The following is a 20,083-nucleotide window of genomic DNA, read 5'->3' on the forward strand; positions in this document are numbered from 1 at the left end:
AGTAGTTGCTGATTGGACAATGAGTCCGAAGGGCGGGAAGCAGTTCTGGAGAGGGCGGGACCAGGGAAGCCAAAAAGGAGGTGTCTTGGTAGCACAGGACCTGCAGAAGCCTGTGATTGGCAGCCAACTGGAGGCGGACTGGGTGTGAGGCACTGGTGCAGGTAATTGTGGAGGTCGCAGGAAGGGCTTGACGGTAAGCGGGGAGCAAAAGCTGTAAGTAAATTGAGGGAGAGGGACGGGTCCAGCCGGAGGAGCCTGGTATTTCCGTTTCTGTCACTTCCTGGCCTTGTTTAGGAAGAAAGGTAAAATGTGAGGAGGCGCGCTCCTAAACCCATCCTCCGGCTACCCAGGAGCTTCTGTTAAACTGAGGGTTGGAAGAGGCGGGGTTTGCCGGAAATAACCCCGAAGCCCCCGATATGCTTAAAGGGAGACAGCCAGAAAAATCAGTTCTGGAAAAGAAAAGAAAAAGCCTTTGCTCTGAGTTGCATTTGTTCGGATTTCACTAAGTGGAACAGATCCTTCTGGCTCCTAAGCATCTAGTACAATGTATGGTATTAGCATACAATTATGTTTTAAGTAACTTATCAAAAGGCAATACAATGCCTTCTATAAGACCATAATTTAAAAGAAAGAGTGCAAGAACTTGTTTGTAAGAGAAAGCCTTTCATATTATGGGGTATCCTATTTTATCGATATTCCTTTACTTAGTAGTTATGGATAATATGTATCCACTTTAGTAGAAATAATTTCAAACTTTTAAAACATCAACAGCTTCTGTTTTAGAGAGGGCTAAAGGGCACCAAGTTAGAATGTGGCATAGAGATGGCACTTTCCACAGTACTATCCCACTGCTACTATCACTATTAAGGTCTCTGCAATGCCAAAGAAATGTCTCTCAAGCTTTGAAAGTAACTGTTCAAAATAAGGGGGAAGGAGGGAAGAGCATTTGATTAAATTAACGTTAAAGACTAAGGAGATCATATGGGGTGGGCAAATAGGTTTACATTAGTGAATACTGAAACATATTCTTGTATTATGTATTGTCAACTATTGTACTATTTGTATTATTTGTCTTTTTATTATTGTCGTTATTATTTTGTATCCTTATGATGTATCTTTTAGGTAATGATAGCTGATAATTTACCTACTTTTCCCCAGCTCTGTATTCACTTACTTGCCTTTGACGCAGATAAACTCCTAGAAACTCGGAAATGAGTACAGTGCTGAAACTATTTTTTTTAATGTTGCTGTATGATTCTCTATACAACTCACACATTTAAGTGGTAAGTGTATGGATATTGATTGTTCGATAAATACACACTACCATAAATTAAAAAGTATGGCAGGGCCCCTGTGGAAAATTTGCATTATACTACTTTTAAAAAGGCAAGTTTTTTCAGTATCTTGGTTTTTTCATTTATTAAGTGCTGATTTCTAGTCCATGACAAAATTATGAATAAAGTTTATGGATTAACACAAAATGCGCTCAAAAACATCTCTAAATCAAAGTGGAACTGAAATTGTTGGAAGACTGTGAGGGGTAGTATTTGAGTTAATGAGCCTGCAAATCAGTAATGGTATCTAGCATAGCAGTATAATTGTAATGGCACTGGATCTTTTAACAGGTTTCTGGGCTGTGTACATGTATGTGAGCCAAACTCACTCCTCTTTTAAAAGGAATAATTTCATTATTTAAGAGACCAGAAAGAAGCCAGGTTATTAACTGTTTACTTTTCAAGTTAAAGTGAAAGTACCATCCCTATATAATATTAGTAACATTGAGGTAGGATTATGACAGTGTAACACTAATTATATCAGCAAACCCTCAGCAGCTCAGATTACTGATGATGGACAGGATGATGGACAAAATATGCAATTGACAAATCACAAATTGTTAGGTCTAGAATACATTTACTAAGGTGGTGCTGCTTCTCTCTGTCCCCCAATATGTCTAATGGGAGAAAAAAACATAAATGTTAACGGTCTTTCAAAAGAAATCTGCATCAATTAGAGTCAGTTTTTTAAACAATTATTTTTCATTCACTTATATCAAAAACGTAAAATGCACCCTGGCTGGTGTGGCTCAGTGGTTTCAGTGCCCACCTGGAAAGCAAGGGGTTGCTGGTTTGATTCCCAGTCAGGGCACATGCCTGGGTTGCCAGCCAGGTCCCCAGGAGGGGGTGTGTGAGAGGCAACACATTGATGTTTCCCTCTCTTTCTCTCTCCCTTCCACTCTAAAAGTAAATAAATCTTTTAAAAAAATTTAAAATTCTTTTCTCCCGTTTTCATTCATTTTCTCTTGGCATTAGGTTTAGTTTTAAATTTCTGCTCCTCATCCCTGCTTCTCCAGTCTATTGTCAAATAATTATCTACATAATGTAGTACAGGGACATGTTACTTTAAATAAAGTCTGTCAGGCATCCTTAGACAGGAAAAGAGTCATTTAGTAATACAAATAGTACTCTGGTCTGCTGTGAGAATGCAGTTTTAGCTAATTTTCTAAAAAGATGGTATAAAGGGAGATAAAATAAAGATGCGGAGAAAACAGGTGGAAATTTTGCAAATCTGTTCTGTGCACATGAGCAGCCTGACAGCAAAGGGTCTCACTTTATTTACATGTTTCTAGTTCTACAGCAGTTCATTGACTATAGCTTTTCTACAAATGGAGAAAACATTCACTGTGGACAAAATAAGTGTGGTTTCAGTTCTGATTTTATGAATTTGTAAGTCTTATATTTGTCCATATCCTCATAAAATACTTTTCAATTTTTTTTCTGACATCATTCCTCAGTATCCCCCAACAGCCTTCATGTTCCCTACAATCTTCTCTATACAAATGCAGGAGATATCCTCTGGATACTTTCTTTGCCTGTCTTATCATTCCATACATGTATCTACCCAAATTAATCCTAGGAAAACTAGTGAAAATCTGATAAATCTCCTTTAAGGAGTCAGCATGATTTCCAAATAAAACTGGCATCCTTTAGATTCCAGAAGAGGCTATTTGAAGAAAACTTATTTTTATTGCGTGCCCATTACTAAATACCACATGAAATAATGGCAACCTACTCTCAAAATCTTCCAAATGCCACAGAATCCAGTATTTTTTGCCTTGGTTAGAAGTATTAGGTGATTGTTAACCCATTTTCTGCTATTGCTCATAAAAATTCTACCAGAGAGAGATTTAATTTATAAAATATAGTTTCTGTTTGTCTGAAGCTAAACACAACAAAACATAACATACTCCAGGACATTCCTTAAATCTGCCTTGGACTCAGAAAGAGCCTCTGCATTTACATAGGTGTCCTCAAGATGCAATCCAGTACAGTGCATTAGCTGGGATTTTGCTAGTGAGAACAGGGTGTGTGTGTGTGTGTGTGTGTGTGTGTGTGTTGAAAGAAGCAAGGCATAATTATTCACCCACCTGATATCAGAGAGATGAGATGAGAACAAGATGGCCCTAGACATTATAGTTGATATATATATATTTTTGTAGCTTCTACTCGTGGTTTGCTGAAATGACTTATGTCATAGTTATTTTTCAGTGCCCATTCTCACTACGGAAATTTCCATTCAGAGCATTTCAAGTGCACCTGTACCCCTCCAACCCCCCACCTTTGGATTCTCAAAGTAATGTATTATTTACTGTGTGTGGCTTTGTGGGGAAAAAATAGAGGGTTGGATTTATCTTTAAATCACACCAATTATAGTTTATGCCAGCCTCAGTGAGACCAGCCCACAGACGGAGAATGGAATCCATGGGCTCTATTTTCATCTTTCATATTTCAACTTCCCCAGTCTGTTTCATCCCACTCACTAGAAGGAAGACTTGTCATCATATTCTGCTTTCCATACACTATTAAGTTACCAATAAAATAAATAGAACCACTCCTAGGGTAAAAAATTTTGTCTGGCATTCCAATATCTACTCTTCATGGCTAGTCTGTTTGTCAAACTGGGGCCCACATAATTCCAAAGTCATCAATTCCTATGCCAGGAACCAAAGAGGGTCTTGTCATACGGACTCTCCTGTGCCCTTAGACCAATGCCTTGCTCTTTCCAGTTACCTTCTTACCTCGGACACAGACTTTAGATTAACTGTCAATCAAATGCTCTGTCTCTACTTTGTTACTCATAAAGCCAAGATTTATTGAGTATAAACGTGCCAGGCACAGTAATAAACAAGACAGTCCATTAAGGAGACTCTTATGGGGGAGGAGAGACATAATACATATGTAAACAATAAAAATTTAGTGGTAGTAAGTGCTATGGAGAAAATATAGCAGGGGTGTGGTAACATGCAGTATTAAGCTTACTTTTGTACAACTTTAGAGGACTTGAGAGCTAGACATTTTAGATATTTCTAGAGAGGTAGATAAATGCTTTGAGCTGTTCTTTACAAGTATTATATTAAGGGAATAATACTGAGCTGTCCAGAGGCTGAAAGACTCGGCCAACCTGTCTACTTGAGGAATCAAACCCTGGGAGTCTCCTAAAGGGGAACATCCCAGAGTCCCCATGGCTGGGAAGTGCTGACTAAAAGATGTTGAATGGCAGCCAACAGCTATGGGTCCCCTTAAGAGTCTGCCAAGATTGGCTGTAGGATGTTAACTCACACTAACAGGTAGAACAATCAAGCCCTAAGATTATGAGCCCCTGTTGATCTTAGGTCAATTCCACTTTTTAATGTTTGAGCTCCCTTGAGAAAGGAGCTCTAAGGTAGCAAATTTCTAAGAGGGGATAGATTACTAGCATCGGTCAGAAGAAAGTCAGATTCTGACCAGGATCCTGGGCCCATTTTTAGATTATAAGCAGATTGATAACTGAAAGGACGTGACCTAGGGGAAAAGAAGATACAGACATACCTGGGAGATATTGTGGGTTCAGTTCCAAACATTAATAAAGCAAGTTTTGCAATAAAGTGAGTTGTAATCTTTTTGCTGGTGGAGCATCTTGCTTTCACTTTGTAAAAAATGCAACACCTGTAAAGTGCAATAAAGTGAAGTTCAATAAAGAGAGCCATGCCTGGCCCTGGCTCATAGCTCAGTGGACTGAGCGCAGGCCTGTGAACTAGAGGGTTGCCGGTTTTATTCCTGGTCAGGGTACATGCCTGGGTTGCAGGCCAGATTCCCCAGCTGGGGGCATGTTAAAGGCAACCACACATTAATGTTTCTCTCCCTTTCTCCCTTCCCATCTCTCTAAAAATAAATAAAATATTTTTTTTTAAAAAGAGGCATGCCTGTAGTTGCATTCTTGTGTCTGCTTCAGCATTTGATCTGTTGCAGTATATTGTATTGAAGAATCTGATGAAAGTCTAGCCTCACACAGCTATGTATATGGAAACCAGGAGGCACTCCTGAAGGCCCTGAAAGCCTCAGAAGTCCTCAGGCCACACTTCAAGAATCACAGAATAGCAGTACATTCCAATAGGAAGGAAGAGAGGGATCTTCCAGTGAGTGGACAGTTTTGAAAGATAAGGAGTCTTAAGGCACAGTATGTTAAAAATTGCAGTATTTTCATATAGTGGTTCTCAAAATTTAATGTATCTACATTAAAAAATTTAATTACCTTAGATCCTTGTAAAAAATTCATATTCTGGTTCAGAAGTTCTGGGGTAAAGCTCTAGAACCTGTAGTTCTGACAAGCTCCCAGGTATGCCAATGCTGCTGACCCGTAGACCTCACTTTGCGTAGCAATGCCTTGGTGTGTCATGCTGTAAACATCACCAGAAAGCCTATAAATGCATGCATGAGTGAACTTGTGTGTGTTGGAAGCAGTAGGGTGGGGGAGAGGGTAGGATAGGGATGGGCAGAGAGAAGAGAGACGTAAACTCATGTGATACATATTTTTTAAAAAGCTATAAAAAGAGTTTCTTATAAATCCTGAAAGTTTTGTCTACCACTCTCTATCTCTACATCAAAGCAAGCTAAGGCATAATGTTGCTACTGACTGAGACAGAATCCAACCGCCCTGTTTGTTGAGGCAGAGGAGGATGGCATTAGAGCTTTAAAAACAAACAGTGTCGCCCCAAATCAAGAATCAGGCACATTATTAATGGACTCTGTTTGGAACTTAAGTTCATAATGTTAGTGTAGTTATACCATGAAATTACTAAATTAACATATGCTCAGCATGTAGAAAATTCAACTCATTATTTCATGTTTAGAAATCACATTTTAAGAGGCTTTGCAGAGGCTAGTACCGTAACAATACAAACTTCCTGTCCCAAACACGTATCATCCAAATCATACCATATTGTCTAAAATCAATTAATGGAATTTAAAACTAACTTATGTCAGAAGCAGCATAAGTATAGTTTATTTGGTTCTCATGTTACTTTTCCATGTCTACAGTTCCTCCATAAACTTCATTGGCATTCATTTCTGTCCAACATTAGCCAATCATCAACTTGATCACAGATTGTAGGTTCACTACAAATTCATGTTACCTACCTGGAGCTGGGTCCTTAACTGCTACTCTGCACTTCTTTTATTAACATCTACTCCATACCATAAACCACAGCTTAACTCTGTTCAAGCCCACAAGTCTCTTCGTAAAATTATATTTCTATTTTGTATTTAAAATTGTATAACAAAATAATCACTTTCCCAAAATCAGCTTTTTTCTTGTCATCCCTAACATAGTCATACTGAAAATCAAAGCATCGACTTTGGAATCAAGGAAGATCTAAATTTGAATCGTGACTTTGCCAGTTAATGGCTGTGATTTGGGTGGGGAATTGTTTAACCCCTGAGCCTATTTTTCTCTGTATCTTGATGAGTAATCCCAATTTTGCAGGGTTGTCATGTTGTAAATGACTTATTTGATGTACACACCCTCTCCTTCCCTAACTAGTTCCCAAGATCCAGATATCAAATCCTACTGATACTTTTGTAGACTCAAAAACAAAAAAACAACTTACTGCCACTATCCTAGACTAGGCCCTCATTGTCTCAGCAAAGCTAGTACAGTAACCACTGATTGTTACCGGCCCTAGTTTATCCCACACACTGGTCTTACATTAGCTTTCCTAAAACACATCTCTAAACCTGCAAAGGCTGACTAGTCACCTGAATAAAACCCACATTCCAGTGTCTGCCAGTTTACATAGTTTGGCCCCAGTCTTTGCAGCCTCATCTCACACTATTTCCCTCCCACACCCAGGCAGCTCTTTGTGTCTCACATACCTTTCCTGATGTTCTCCACTAGCCAACATACCCTCTTTTCTTGGTTGTCTTCATTCCACCACTTCCTTAATGCTTAGCTTAATTTGTAGACATTTCTTCATGTGATTCCATCACTGGAAATTCTTTCTATATACTTTGAACAACTTATACCTTACTGTCGCTCTTCTGGAACTTAACCATTCTGAGTTTTAGTTATTTTCATACATATCTAGTGTGTGAGGCTAGATAGCAAATTTCTCTTTAGTTCAAACACATTTCATACTCAAGCCTATATTTTTTAGTCAGTGCTAAAGGCATTAATAATACCACATTTCTGTACCAAGGAAAGGTAATGATTTAATACCAAAGAAAAAATGTGCCTGGAAAATAAATGCCCTTGGGAACAATATTCTGAATACATACAGTTGAATTGACACACTGCCACCGTCAGGTGCTCTTACCTACTGAACTTTTTAAATAGACCAAACTCTTATCAACATGAATTCATTTGATGTTTGATGTGAACATGATTGGACTTTGTTCAGAAATAAGGAAAGCTGGTGAAAAGCATATACCATTAATATTTGTTTGTAAGGCGCATGAACCAAAGGAGGTGGTACTTCCTGTAAAATGGTGCACAGTAAACACCTCTGCTGTCAGAGCACAGGTGTCCCAGTGAGGTACTTTCAATATCAGAAACTTGTTACTGGAGAGTAAAGTACAGTGGGGGGATATACTCCAGGATGCTGATCCTTTCAATGTCCTTTTGCCTTCCAGGTCAAATAGGCTGTGGTTATACTTCACTTATACTGACTTTCTAAAGACCTTGTTTTTTTTTCTCATTAACATGGAAGTCACACAGCCACAGCCCAGATATTTCTTTCCATTTTCAATCTCTTCAGCTAGAGGCCTCTCTTGCCTGTTCCAAAATCAATGTTTCAGGATTCTTCAACCAACTCCCAAACCAACACTAAGAACAATTTGTTTTTAAAGACAAATTGACTTAAACAAACTTGGGACAGAGGACTGAGTAATCTATGTATTTCCCTAGGATTTAAAAAATGGGGTATGAATAATACTATGTACTTTGTGTTAACAGTAGTACTTTAATTGTACTAAAATGTATTTGCCATTTTAACCATTTTAAACTATACCAATTCAGTGGCATTTAGTACATTCACGATATTGTGCAACCATCACCACTATGTATTTCCAGAATATTTTTATTACTCCAAGAGGAACCCACATACCCATTAAGCAGTCACTTCTTATTCTTCCCATCTTCCCAGCTGCTGTATCTATGGATTTGCCTATTCTGGATATTTCATATAAATGGAATCATATAATGTGTTGGGGACCACCCTGCCTGGTTTCAGAAGCTGTAATCCCCCAGGGCAAAGGCTGAGTAAAGAGACCTGGGGACCATAAGCCACTAAGGAGACAAAGCTTATCTTCCTGGGAGGAGCCACTGTCCCCTGTTACTTCATCCTGCTAAGCCCTAGGTGGATGACTGGTTAGTCAATAACAGGTAAGATTCCTCACGGGAGGGAGGACCTAAGACAGGCATGGTCACAAAGGAGCTCTCAGGGAAGGAGTTGGGGGGCTATAGAAAAAGGGGGTGGTGGACCCTCACCCCTCGGCTTTGACATAGCTTGAGTCCTCATTCTGTCTTTGAGAAGTCTCCTAATCTAATCTCGTCTGCCTCACTTCTTCTGAGTGACTTAAGCCTAAAACAATGCTGGAGGTGGGTACAGCCCTGTGCTGGAAAGGGTGGGTTCCCTGGGGCAATCAGGCCTAAGAAAGAATGCATAAAATCCTGTGAAACCTGCTTTGCTAAGAATGTCCTGCTTTCTGATAAGGGTCCACACAGGAGCTGAGTTTGTAACTGAGTTTTAAAGCCCTTTTAACTAACTGGCACTGACCCAAATAAGCCCTCATAGTTCTCGCTATGCTATTGTAAAGCCCTCACAGTTCTCTGTATGTTATCTATTATTTTATCCTTATTGCTGACAATGATTGGTGAGCTTTATCTGTATTCCTATGCATATTGAACACAATAAAAGCCCACTGAGGAAAAGGCTCCTGGCCCTTCTGAGACCAGCCACCTTTCCTCCCCAAGCAGATCATGTCTTGGTAGACTTATTCTCATCTGTCACAAACAGGGAGGGCTGGAGGCCATGTGGGCAGACGCCTCCGAAGTATGCAGTCTTGTGTCTGGCTTTTTTCACTTACCATGTTTTCAAGGTTCATTGATGTAGCATGTATCAGTACCTCATGCATTTTTATGACTGCACAATATTCCACTATATGGATATACCTTGTTTACCCATTGATCAGTTGATTAACTGATTGTTTCTGCCTTTTACCTATTGTGAATAGTGCTATAAAAATTCTTTTTTGTTTGAACACTCGTTTTTAAATCTTTTGGGTATATACGAAGGTATAGAATTGCTGGGTAATAATAGTGTTTTTATGTTACATGGCTGAGTTCAAATACTGGGTAGTACTGCTCAAACAACAGTGAAGGCTCCAGGATGTTACAGACTAGATCACAGGTAGCAAACACAAGGCCTGCAGGCGGAATCCAGCCCTCCACCTTGTTTCTGAAAATGAGCTTGACATCCCTAGACTAGATAATTAACCAACAACAAAGCAGTAGTAGCTCTAGCTTTTTGTGGTCTCAGGTGGTCTTCCCATACTACTGAGAAACCCTGGTACTGTATTTTGCCATGTGTAATTCACTTTTTTGCCCAAATTTTTGAGGGAAAAATAAGGATGCACATTATATAGTACTAAATTCCCCATCTATGTAAATGTTTTTAATTCTTTTATTTATGCTTATGTGTCATAAATTTAACTCTAGAAAGCAATAGCGATGTCTGTATGCAAAATAATACCCTGGAATATAATTGGTTTTGTTTCTAAATTTAAATAAATACAAAAATTGAATAAAAAATTAAAATGGAAGATTTTCTTTTCCCCTGAAAGTCTGGGCCCAAAATATGGGTGCACAGCACATTTCCCATGCGTAAACTGGGGAGTGCATTATGCATGGCAAATACGGTAATTGATGACTCATTGAGATCATTAGGCAGAAGACATTAAAGGAGTAAGATGCAGGTTTCTTCATTGTCATCTTAACCTTCATGGAAACCCTGAAATTAAGATGACAAATGATGTAGCGGCACAACGTATCTGCTAGTGGAAAACTCAGTGTTTCTATGGTAGCACTACTTTCTTCCTTTTAATAGGAAAATTTGACCAAGCAACATATACAAACAAAACAGTATTGAACCAACTATTAGTTCCAAGACTCCTACTGTAAACCTATTAGTATCAATGATAAGCAATGCTTCAGCAACTTTTGGCTTTAAAAATGTAGCTAATTCAATTTACTTTTTGATAATATGTTTTTTTAATGAGCCTTGTTTAAGCAAGAAACCAGCTGCTAGATTAAGCTTCTTCTTAGAAAACAGGTAAGATTCAATATAGATACACAACTGCTTAGAAACTTACTAAAAAGTAAAAGTTGCTTCCCACCCCTATTTAACAAGGCTCCAATTCCTAAAAAGCTGACATGATTTTTAGATCCAGCTGTGTAAGACCAGCCAAATTACTCTTGGAAAGTGATCCTTCTTCCAAGTACTGAATTCATGTTAGCCCTTAAAAATTCAAAACCACCTCAAGCAGTTATCTGTCTTGGTTTAATCATATTTCAAAGAAGCTCAAATCACTCATATATTTCTCCTTTAATGAATAAACAAATCCCCTACCATTTACAATGCACAGAACACTATAAAAGAATTCCCATAAAATTACATTAGGATTTTTTTCATCAGTGAGGCAACTGCTGCAGTTCCTTCTGACTTGTACAACATCTGCCTGAATGCATGTCCTTCTTTGTGATGATCTAAATTTAGGTAAGTACAAATCACAGCAAAAATGAAAGTTTTCATCTTTAATGAAATGACTTTGGAAATAACGTCTATTTCCATGACACCAATACTACAGTGTTCGGAGTCACAGTAAGGTACACAGAATTACATCCGTAATTAATATGAATGCCAACATTTCAAGCAGTAATTTGTTACATGGCAAACAAAATCAAGAAAGCAACCATCAAACAAAAGAGACCCATAGCTTCAGACAAGGCAAATCCCAGGATAGCATATGAGAACAGCTGCTGCTTCAGCGAAGGGTTTCTAAAAGAGACACAACACATTTGTTACTTTGAAATATTATTTGAATTTCATTATGTCTGGTAAGTGTTAAAGAATCAGATTACTAGTGTGGGGATCTTTGTAAACTGGAAAGTTCTGGGAGAGAGTTTGCCTAGATCTCTTGCTTCACTGTTGACATTCTTTTCTCCGGATCCTAACTACATGGGGAAAAGGGAGATAGCTGTCTCTGTGTGTCAATACAAATAGTCTTCATTCATTCTGGGGGGTTCTGACATTCTCCTTATGACTGTGAAAGTATGTTCTATACCTTTTAAGATCTGATAGTTTAGGAGTAAGGTCTTAAATAATAAAATAGAGACTGACTTTTAAAGAATGTGCTCTTAATTATATTCCCAATATAGTTTGACAATCAAAGAGTGCAGACTGGGAAGTCAAACTGAGTTAAAATTTATTTTCTGACACTTACTAGCTATGACTTGGAGACTGTGTCTCTAATCCTTCATAGGTAAACTGGAGTATGTCCCCAGTAGGTCTTGTGGGGAATTAAGTGAGGTAATGCATGCACAGCCCTCAAAATATAATGCAAGACACAGAGTAGGCACTTAATACAAAGTAGCTATTATATTCTACTAGTTTTCTAAGTTTCCAACTATTTCAAACATGGTCTTATTTGGCAATGGAAAAAATTACCTAGCATAACCAATGATAAGACTGCCAAAGACTGTTCCAATACCAGCACCAGAACCAGCCACTCCTACTGTTGCAGCACCTGCACCAATAAATTTGGCAGCAGTATCAATATCTCTGCTGATTGCACTGGTCTGAAACTCCCTTTGGATTAGCCGAGACACACCATTTTGGGCCCCATTAAATACTGTAGAGCCCTAGAGAACAGGAAATAAAAGAAAGATCAAATCAGTAATCACAGTTAGCTATTTTAATTACCGCACTGTCAAAATAATAACTAGTTCTCTATTTTGTAGCCGAGTGTGAATAGGATGTGGTGTAGTACAATAATCAATGGCTTTAAATAATTCCAACCTTGTAAGATAGGAATAACAATATCTACACCGCATAAAGTTGTTGAAAATTAAGGAACAACATATGTACATATGCTTTTTAATATAGTAGGCTTTTCAATAACTGCAGCTATTATAATCTTAATTCTAGGCAACTCAAGCCTATACATATACATACTGACAATAATTCTTAGCCAAATCAGATGAGTGAGTTTTGGGTACAGAAATTTATTTTATTGGCTTATCTTCTGTGCATTTCTCTGCATGAAAGGGTAGAAAGGATTGCCTTCAAACCATTCGATTAATGAGTGTTATTTTTTCTCTTTAATCAAAACCGTAAGACTTATTTAGGAGTGTCACTTAATTTCTATTATTACTATTACCTCTCCGGTCCTAGCCTCCGGTCGAGATAACACTGATGCAGAAATTGGTCTGTACACAACTCTGGATCCAGCTCGGATCTATTAATGAAAGAAGGTTCCATGGAATAAGTAAGGATACAGACAAGACTTCAGTGACCCTTCTTTGACCAGGAGCTCTAAGAAAGCAAGCAGCAAAAATGAATCAAAGTTCATGACTTTTCTTTATTGATACTTATCTTGGCTGTTTGGTCATTTTCCGTATATGAAACCATTTTAATAGCTTTGAAGTTGCCAATGAAATTTTAAGGCTTCCTTCATAAGGTATTTGTAACATACTGAATGAAACCACTAAGAACAATTCGTTTAAAAAATACATGTATTGCTTTTAAACTTTCAATTGTTGTAGTGCCCCAATTCAGATCGGAAAAACGGCAATAAACATTGCACATTCTTTGGAAAGTTCAAGTGGAGCAACAAGTGAGTATATTAGGAGTGTCACTATGAAAGCTTCTAATTAAAAACACCCCATTAGTTAATATGAGCTCCCACCATTTCCAAGATATCCCAAAATGTCTACTAATCATAAAATTAAAAAGCAGTTTAAGCAAATCTCCACCAGTATAATAATAATCAGTGAAATAATCTGACCATAAGGACATATTCCAGTTCAGCTGCTCTGACTGCCCTTGAGTGTCCACTAAAGTAAGGTCACAGAAAATCCTGTCAGAACCAAGATCGGATTCTCTAAGGCAAATTTCCCAGATGTTCCCTTCATCTAAAGCCTCCAAAATGGTTATGGAAATAACGTTCTAGAGGCAGGAAGACTTTCGGCTGTTCCGCCACCTTCCTCCACCCACACAGGGTAAGCCAAAGTCCCTCCCTCTGCAGCAGCGAGTTTGACCTACAGAGAGACAATGGAGAGCGCTGCTGCGGTGAACTAGGCCTCAGTGGCCCTCTTCATCCCTCAGAGCACACCAACCTTAGCGTCAACCCCAACTCACCCGCGTGGCCAGGTGGGTGGGGGAGGGGGGCTGCTCCGGGCCTGCAGGCAAGGAGGGCTTGACCTACACCGCTTGGGGCCTGACAGCTAGGCCTCCGCTGCCCTCCACTGCCCCGGGAGGGAAGCAGCAGAGTGAGGCAATTAGGAGGACTGGAGCACAGGGTTAAGGAGGGGACAGCTGTCCCGAGAGGGCGGTGGAAGCTGCCGGAAGGTGGCCCATTCAGCAACGTGGATGCTAGATGCCAACAAGTCGGGCCCACAGTCCCGGCCTGGGGTCCCCAGCCCGGCCGGGATACGCACCAGAGCGGGGTTGCAGGCGAGCTTGGCGCAGGCAAACATCTTACACTCCTCGGGGCAGCGCGGCTGGAGGACTTGGGTGGAAGGCGACGTGGACTCCTCTCCCACTTTCTGCGGAGAAGAGGCTTAAGGTCAAGGGCCATCCGAGGGCCTTTCCTCCCCTCCACTTCCCGCGGACTCCTGTGCATGCCGTCAGCTTGGGCCCCGAGCCCAGCGAAGCGACGACAGAATGAATGGGTCCCCATGGTCACCGCTCTGCCCTGGCTAGGCCATGCCCCACGCCGCCACTTACCTTTCCCGGAGCTAGTGGCGGTGGCGGCCGCGGCGGCAGAGGTCGAAGGAGTGGGGCTAGGCGCGCAGGCGCAGTGCCGCTCTTATCTGCGCCTTGACACCCGGATGAAGAAGGCGGGGAATCGGATGCAGCAGGAAAAAACGCTCAAGGTCACTTTGTAACAACTTTATTGGTAACCAGTTGAGAAGGACAATGACAGCCATTGATGATGGGCTGGTTCCGGATCTCCAACCTTTTTGGCACCAGGAACCTGTTTTTCCACAGACTTATTGGGCGGGAGGTACAGGCGTGGTCAGGAGGTGGAGCTTAGGTGGGGTGGGGTGTTCAGGGGGCGGAGCTCAGGAGAGCTTGCTTAGCTTGCTGCCTCTCAACTCAGTCTTTGGACCCAGGAGGGGGGGGGGGGTGGGCAGAGACAGGAGGCGGAGCTCCGGCGAGCTTCACTCAGCCAGGTTCCTAATAGGCCACTGAGTGCTATGGGTCGCTGCCCAGGGATTGAGGACCCCTGGGCTGGTGGACAGGAGGTGGTAAAGGAGAGATAAAAAGAAATTGAAAACTAGCCCTGGCAGAGACAAATGAACAGATTTTGATCTGAGCCGGAGGAGTAAAGTGCTAATACTTTTTCTTTCAGTTGACACCTTGTGATTTTTTGCTTTCATTAGATGCTTTTTAGTAGAAGGGTCTCCTTCCTGGTCCCTCTTCTTTGTGAAATAGGACTATGTGTGTGAGGAGAAAGGGTTCATTCATTACTTGACAGAACAAATTATGCTCTCAGCAAAGTGAATACATATCTTTAAAGAGATCTGGAAAAGATTTCAAAGATATGGTTAATCCTTTGGGTGAAAGAGGACCCAACCTGGAAGTACTGTGGCAAAGGAATGAGCAAATGAATATATCTAAGACTTTTTTTTTTTTTTTAATTTGGGCACAAAGATGGCTCTTGGTAAAGTGAGAGAGGCCAATTTCTCTTCCAGTTCTATGATTTGAAGAATTACAACCCAGCTCTGTGATTGGGTTGTAATGTATAGGGCCTGGGACCTTTAGTTAAAGAAAGTCGGAATACTTTCAAAACCTACCCAACCTTAAGACTGGTTTTTGCTAGCTTTGGACAAATCATTTTCTCGGAAATGTCTCAGAAAAATGGCTTTTAACTGAACATCTGCTTTACAGGGTCCACACATTCAAATGTTAATCTCATCCAGAAACACCTTCACAGACAAACCCAGAAATCATGTTTAATCTAGGCACCTCTATGGGCAGCCAAGTTTGTACATAAAATTAAACATCATATGCCTTATACTTCAATAATAGATTCTCTTGAGGGAAAATTATTCTAATGGATTTGTGTATGGAGATAGAATAAGAGAAGTTCCTATCTGTTCAGACATAAATCATTAGTATTAAGAAAGGATTGCCTTCAAACCATTCGATTAATGAGTGTTATTTTTTCTCTTTAATCAAAACCATAAGACTTATTTAGGAGTGTCACTTAATTTCTATTATTACTATTACCTCTCCGGTCCTAGCCTCCACTGTATGGAGGAGGAGGAGGAGGCATGAGACAAGCCAGGATTCCTAACTGGGTCACTTCCAACGTATGTATAGACAGAGGCCTATGGGAGGGAGAGCTGAAGTCTAAGTTCAGGCCCCACACTGTCAATGTGTCAGTAAGCAGATGAACTGGTCTAGAAAAGGTGAGAGTAGGTCTTTTGTGGGTTCTATCAGAGTTTAAGTATTTATAAAGAACATTAGGTGTTCAAAGAACAGATGTATCTTTGAGAATGGTATGTGTATGTGACAGAGAAGGAGAGAAAGGATCTAGTAATTATTTGCTGGAGGAAGAAAGACTTTGAAGAATGAGAAAGTATATCTACCTCACAGGCTGGAGACTAGAAACTGGACTTAGGGTTCTAAAGTGCAGCCCAGACAGCCTGAGGGTTCTGGCCAAGGCCATGTCTCCAAGGTGCTCTCTAGATCAATTTCCTCAGATTTTGCTGGGTTTTGCATCCTAAGATTACACTGATGGAGGGGAGTGGATCTTGAATGACAGCAATCCATGTTGATAGGGGGCGTATATTTGCACTGAGGAAGTTTGAAGAAAAAAGGCACCTTCTGAGAGAAGTACGGTGAGACCATAAAGATGAATAGAGAACTTTTTGTGAAGTATTTGATCCATTCTGTATTTTCTGTTAGACTATACAGATATGTTAAATTATGAGAAATCATAATTTGGTAGTATCCGATAAGCCTGGCTGATGGTGGCACAGGGAAGAAAGGAATGGGGAAGAAATGAGAAGTATGAAAAATCATTTCCAATATGGCTACAGTAACTTCTCTTCCCCTGCAAGCCCCTTTGTATTCACTTATCAAGCAGTGGAGTGTTTCCCTACTTAAATCTGGGCCGACCCGGTGACTTGCTTCAACCAAGAGAATGTATTGGATGTCACAATTTGTGACTTCTGGACTAGGCCTTTAAGAGGTCCCATAGCTTTCATTCTCTCTTTCTTGGAAGCCAGCCACCATATCAAGAAAACATGGATTAGACTCTTAAATGCTAAGAAACTACATGGACAAAAGCCTCATGAAAGAGAAAAAAGCCTCATGAAAAAAAAGCCTCATAAAAGAGAACCGAGGTGTCCCAGACATGTGAGTGAGGCCCTATGAGATTCTCCAGCTTTAGTAAGCCTTCCCAGCCAACACAACATGGAACAGAAATGAGCCTTGCCCAAGTTCCTGACCCACATCTTTGACCACACTCCTGACCTGCAGAGTCAAGAGCAATGAAAGCTGTCTGTTGTCTGTAGGTATTACATTTTGTGGTAGTTTGTTATACAGCGGTAGATAATTGAAACAGGAGGTTGTCCACCAAATATTCACTACTCTTTGAGATTCATGTGGAGGCAGAAGCATAGCAGTTTCCTAATATGGGGAATTTCAATGCAAAATTTCACATAGAGCTCATAGCAAACCAGTCACAGAAAATAAAAGCAAATGTCTCTGTGACTGACTCACCTTTCCGTGAAGTACTGTGGTAGAGTGGGGTAAGGTTGCTATTATTAAAACTCTTATAAGATAATTCTAACCCAAGCATATGGAAAGATGTTTAAATTATCTACTTTTAAAGGCTTTCATTTTATTAGCCTGTAAAGTCTTCAGCCTTCTTCTCATGCTAGTGTAATAAAAAATACTATTTATGAATTGAAAATAAGAAATGTAAAGTCAAAAATATTCTGGGCTCTGTTATAATATTTTATTTTTCTTATAAAAGCTTTCATTTCTTATTATTGGCCTTCATTTGTTAATTTATCTTTATAAAAAATAAGCCTCTACACCAGCACTAATTCTATAAGATCATTAAATTTTAATTCTTATAGAATTAAGTGAGCTCCACATAATATGTCGTCTCATAGAATATAGTGAGTGTACAGGAAAATGTAGCAGTTTACAATATAATTGGGTAATATGAAAAATTGGACTAAGGTATGTAAAATTGCAGAAAAGTACAAATCAGTAAATGTTTCAGGACTAAGTTGTATGGTGTGTGATAAGGGAAATGGCTTAAGAAAAGAGATTAGCCTATTCAGAAAATGCTTTATAGTTGAAGCAGGATGGGAGAGATGGGATAATCCATTTACAAAGATTTCTTGGGATCTCTTTTATTTATGTATTGATTGATTTAATATTTTATTGTATTTTTTTAATCTCTTAAATAAAATTCAAACACCCAGATATACTAACTGCTTAGACTACTAATCACTTTCTGGTGCAGAAATTTTTGTTCTTAAACTTCATTTTTGACTCCTTTACAAATTATTTAGCTATTTTCATGACATCTAATATAGTGGAATAGAATACTTACTGAATTAATTCCAAATAATTTAGTAAGGAATTAAAAGTAAATATATCTTTCCATGTCTTCTCAGATAGCCAGAGGGTCTGGCTATTCTCAGATAGCCAGAGGGTCTAAGTAAAGAGTTACATGAAAATAACATACCAATAAAATAAATATTACTTTATCCTTTTTCTGGTAAGATATTCTAGTTATTGAGAAAAAAATTTATGTCATGGCAAATAATTAATATAGAAAGACTAAATAAAAAGAAAGTAAGTATATGGATATGAGATCAAGGCCCTCTGTTGACTCTTGCCCATCTCATAAATCATTTAGTTATTTCTCCAATTAATTTGTGGCAGACACAGATGCCTATCCAATATCCATTCTCTCTCTCTTTTTTTCTTACCTACAAAGCCTTGTTCACAGTTAAAAAACACTGCACTTCCCATATTCTCTCACAGTTAGGAATGGTCAGTAATGGGTTGAAGTCTCTTAGAATGCGTAGAAAGGGGATGGATTTAACTGGCTCATTTCTTTTTTCCTTTTGTTTTTCTTTTTCTGCCTGGAATATGGACCCAGCATCTGGAGGCAAAGCAGCATTCTTGCACACATGAATACAGAAGCCACACATTAGGGTGGAGAAGGTGGAAGCTAAAAGAAGCCTGAATTCTTAATTTTCTTCAGTAGTTACAACAACCCTTAATTGCCTACATAGGGACTTTATGTCACATGATTAAATAAATCTCTATTTGGTAAAACCATTAAGTAATTTTTCTGTTATATGTAGCTAAATACAACCCAAATCGTTATATAATTCTATAGATCTACATCTTTGAAGCTGTTTAGTCTTTGGGCTGTGATTATGCAGAAATGACCTTTCTCCCACAGAATTTATATTAACTTATATTTGTTTCTTTTCCCTTTACATATCAGCTAGGGACCAATCAGGAGACAGAAACCATATCAGTAATTTGAACAAGGAAAATTTAATATAAATATTGCTAACCAGTAAAAGCTGTCTAACTGTCTAAGAAGGAAAGAACAGACTAAAGGATACAGAAGTAACAACTGTGGGAGCAGCTTCTACCCTTAGCTAAGGAAGTGTGAACAGCAAGGAAGAACTTGGAAATTTAGGGAGGGATTCAATAAATGGTGTTGAAAAAATTGGACAGATATGTGCAAAAAAAGAAAAAAGAAAAACCCTACATAATTTTCTTATGCCACATACAAGAATAAATTCAAAATGGATTAAAGAGTTAAATGTTACACTTGAAACCATAAAACCCTTAGAAGAAAACATAGGCAGTAAAGTCTTGAACATTCCTTGTAGCAATATTTTTTTCTGATATATCTTCTTAGGCAAGGGAAATAAAATAAAAAATAAACAAATGGGACTGCATCAAAGTAAAAAGTTGTTGCACAGCAAAGGAAACCATCCACAAAATGAAAAGACAACCAACTGGATATGAGAACATATTGGCCAATACATCTGATAGAGGGTTAATATCCAAAATTTATAAAGAACTTATAAAACTTAATACCAAAAAAACAAACAAGCCAATTGAAAAATGGGCAAATGATCTGAATAGACATTTCTCCAAAGAAAATATACAGATGACCAATAGACATTTAAAAAGATTCTGAAAACATATTTGAATAAATAATAAAGGAAAACTTCCCCAATCTGGCAAAGGAAATAGACTTCCAGGAAGTCCAGGAAGCTCAGAGAGTCCCAAAGAAGGTGGACCCAAGGAGGAACACACCAAGGTACATCATAATTACATTAGCCAAGATTAAAATGGAGGAGAGAATTCTAGAAGCAGCAAGAGATAAGCGGACAGTCACCTACGAAAGAGTTCCCATCAGACTGTCAGCTGATTTCTCAAAAGAGACCTTACAGGCAAGAAGGGACTGGGAAGAAGTATTCCAAGTCA

General features: G+C 39.1%; 1 protein-coding gene and 1 long non-coding RNA gene across 3 annotated transcripts; one reads left to right on the forward strand and one right to left on the reverse strand.

The window, feature by feature from the left end:
• The first annotated feature begins 74 nt into the window (after positions 1-74).
• Positions 75-18,910, forward strand: LOC128627427 (uncharacterized). Of its 2 annotated transcripts, none has more exons than XR_008391614.1 (3): positions 75-1,283; positions 8,456-8,694; positions 18,729-18,910. It is a non-coding gene; the product is annotated as an uncharacterized LOC128627427 (long non-coding RNA). The 2 variants fall into 2 exon arrangements; XR_008391613.1 differs by lacking the exon at positions 18,729-18,910 and having other exon boundaries at positions 75-193; positions 1,159-1,283; positions 8,456-9,095.
• ATP5MC3 (ATP synthase membrane subunit c locus 3) lies at positions 11,110-14,426 on the reverse strand. The gene is made up of 5 exons (XM_037155866.2): positions 14,318-14,426; positions 14,029-14,136; positions 12,750-12,827; positions 12,038-12,231; positions 11,110-11,368 (listed from the first exon to the last, which is right to left on the reverse strand). Exons 2-5 carry the CDS (start codon positions 14,065-14,067, stop codon positions 11,254-11,256), a joined length of 426 nt encoding a protein of 141 aa, XP_037011761.1. The 5' UTR covers positions 14,068-14,136; positions 14,318-14,426; the 3' UTR covers positions 11,110-11,253.
• Positions 18,911-20,083: the final 1,173 nt, after the last annotated feature.

Source organism: Artibeus jamaicensis, unplaced genomic scaffold (genome assembly GCF_021234435.1).
Source record: "Artibeus jamaicensis isolate MK-2021 breed Jamaican fruit bat unplaced genomic scaffold, CSHL_Jam_final contig_391, whole genome shotgun sequence".
Lineage (NCBI taxonomy): Eukaryota > Metazoa > Chordata > Mammalia > Chiroptera > Phyllostomidae > Artibeus > Artibeus jamaicensis.

Coding starts and splice junctions, on each gene's coding strand:
- ATP5MC3 (XM_037155866.2), bottom strand. CDS start 14,067: ATGTTTGCCTGCGCCAAGCTCGCCTGCAACCCCGCTCTG. Junction 12,828..14,028: donor TCGCCTGCAACCCCGCTCTG/GTGCGTATCCCG, acceptor TTTCATTAATAG/ATCCGAGCTGGATCCAGAGT. Junction 11,369..12,037: donor CTTATCATTGGTTATGCTAG/GTAATTTTTTCC, acceptor TGTCTCTTTTAG/AAACCCTTCGCTGAAGCAGC.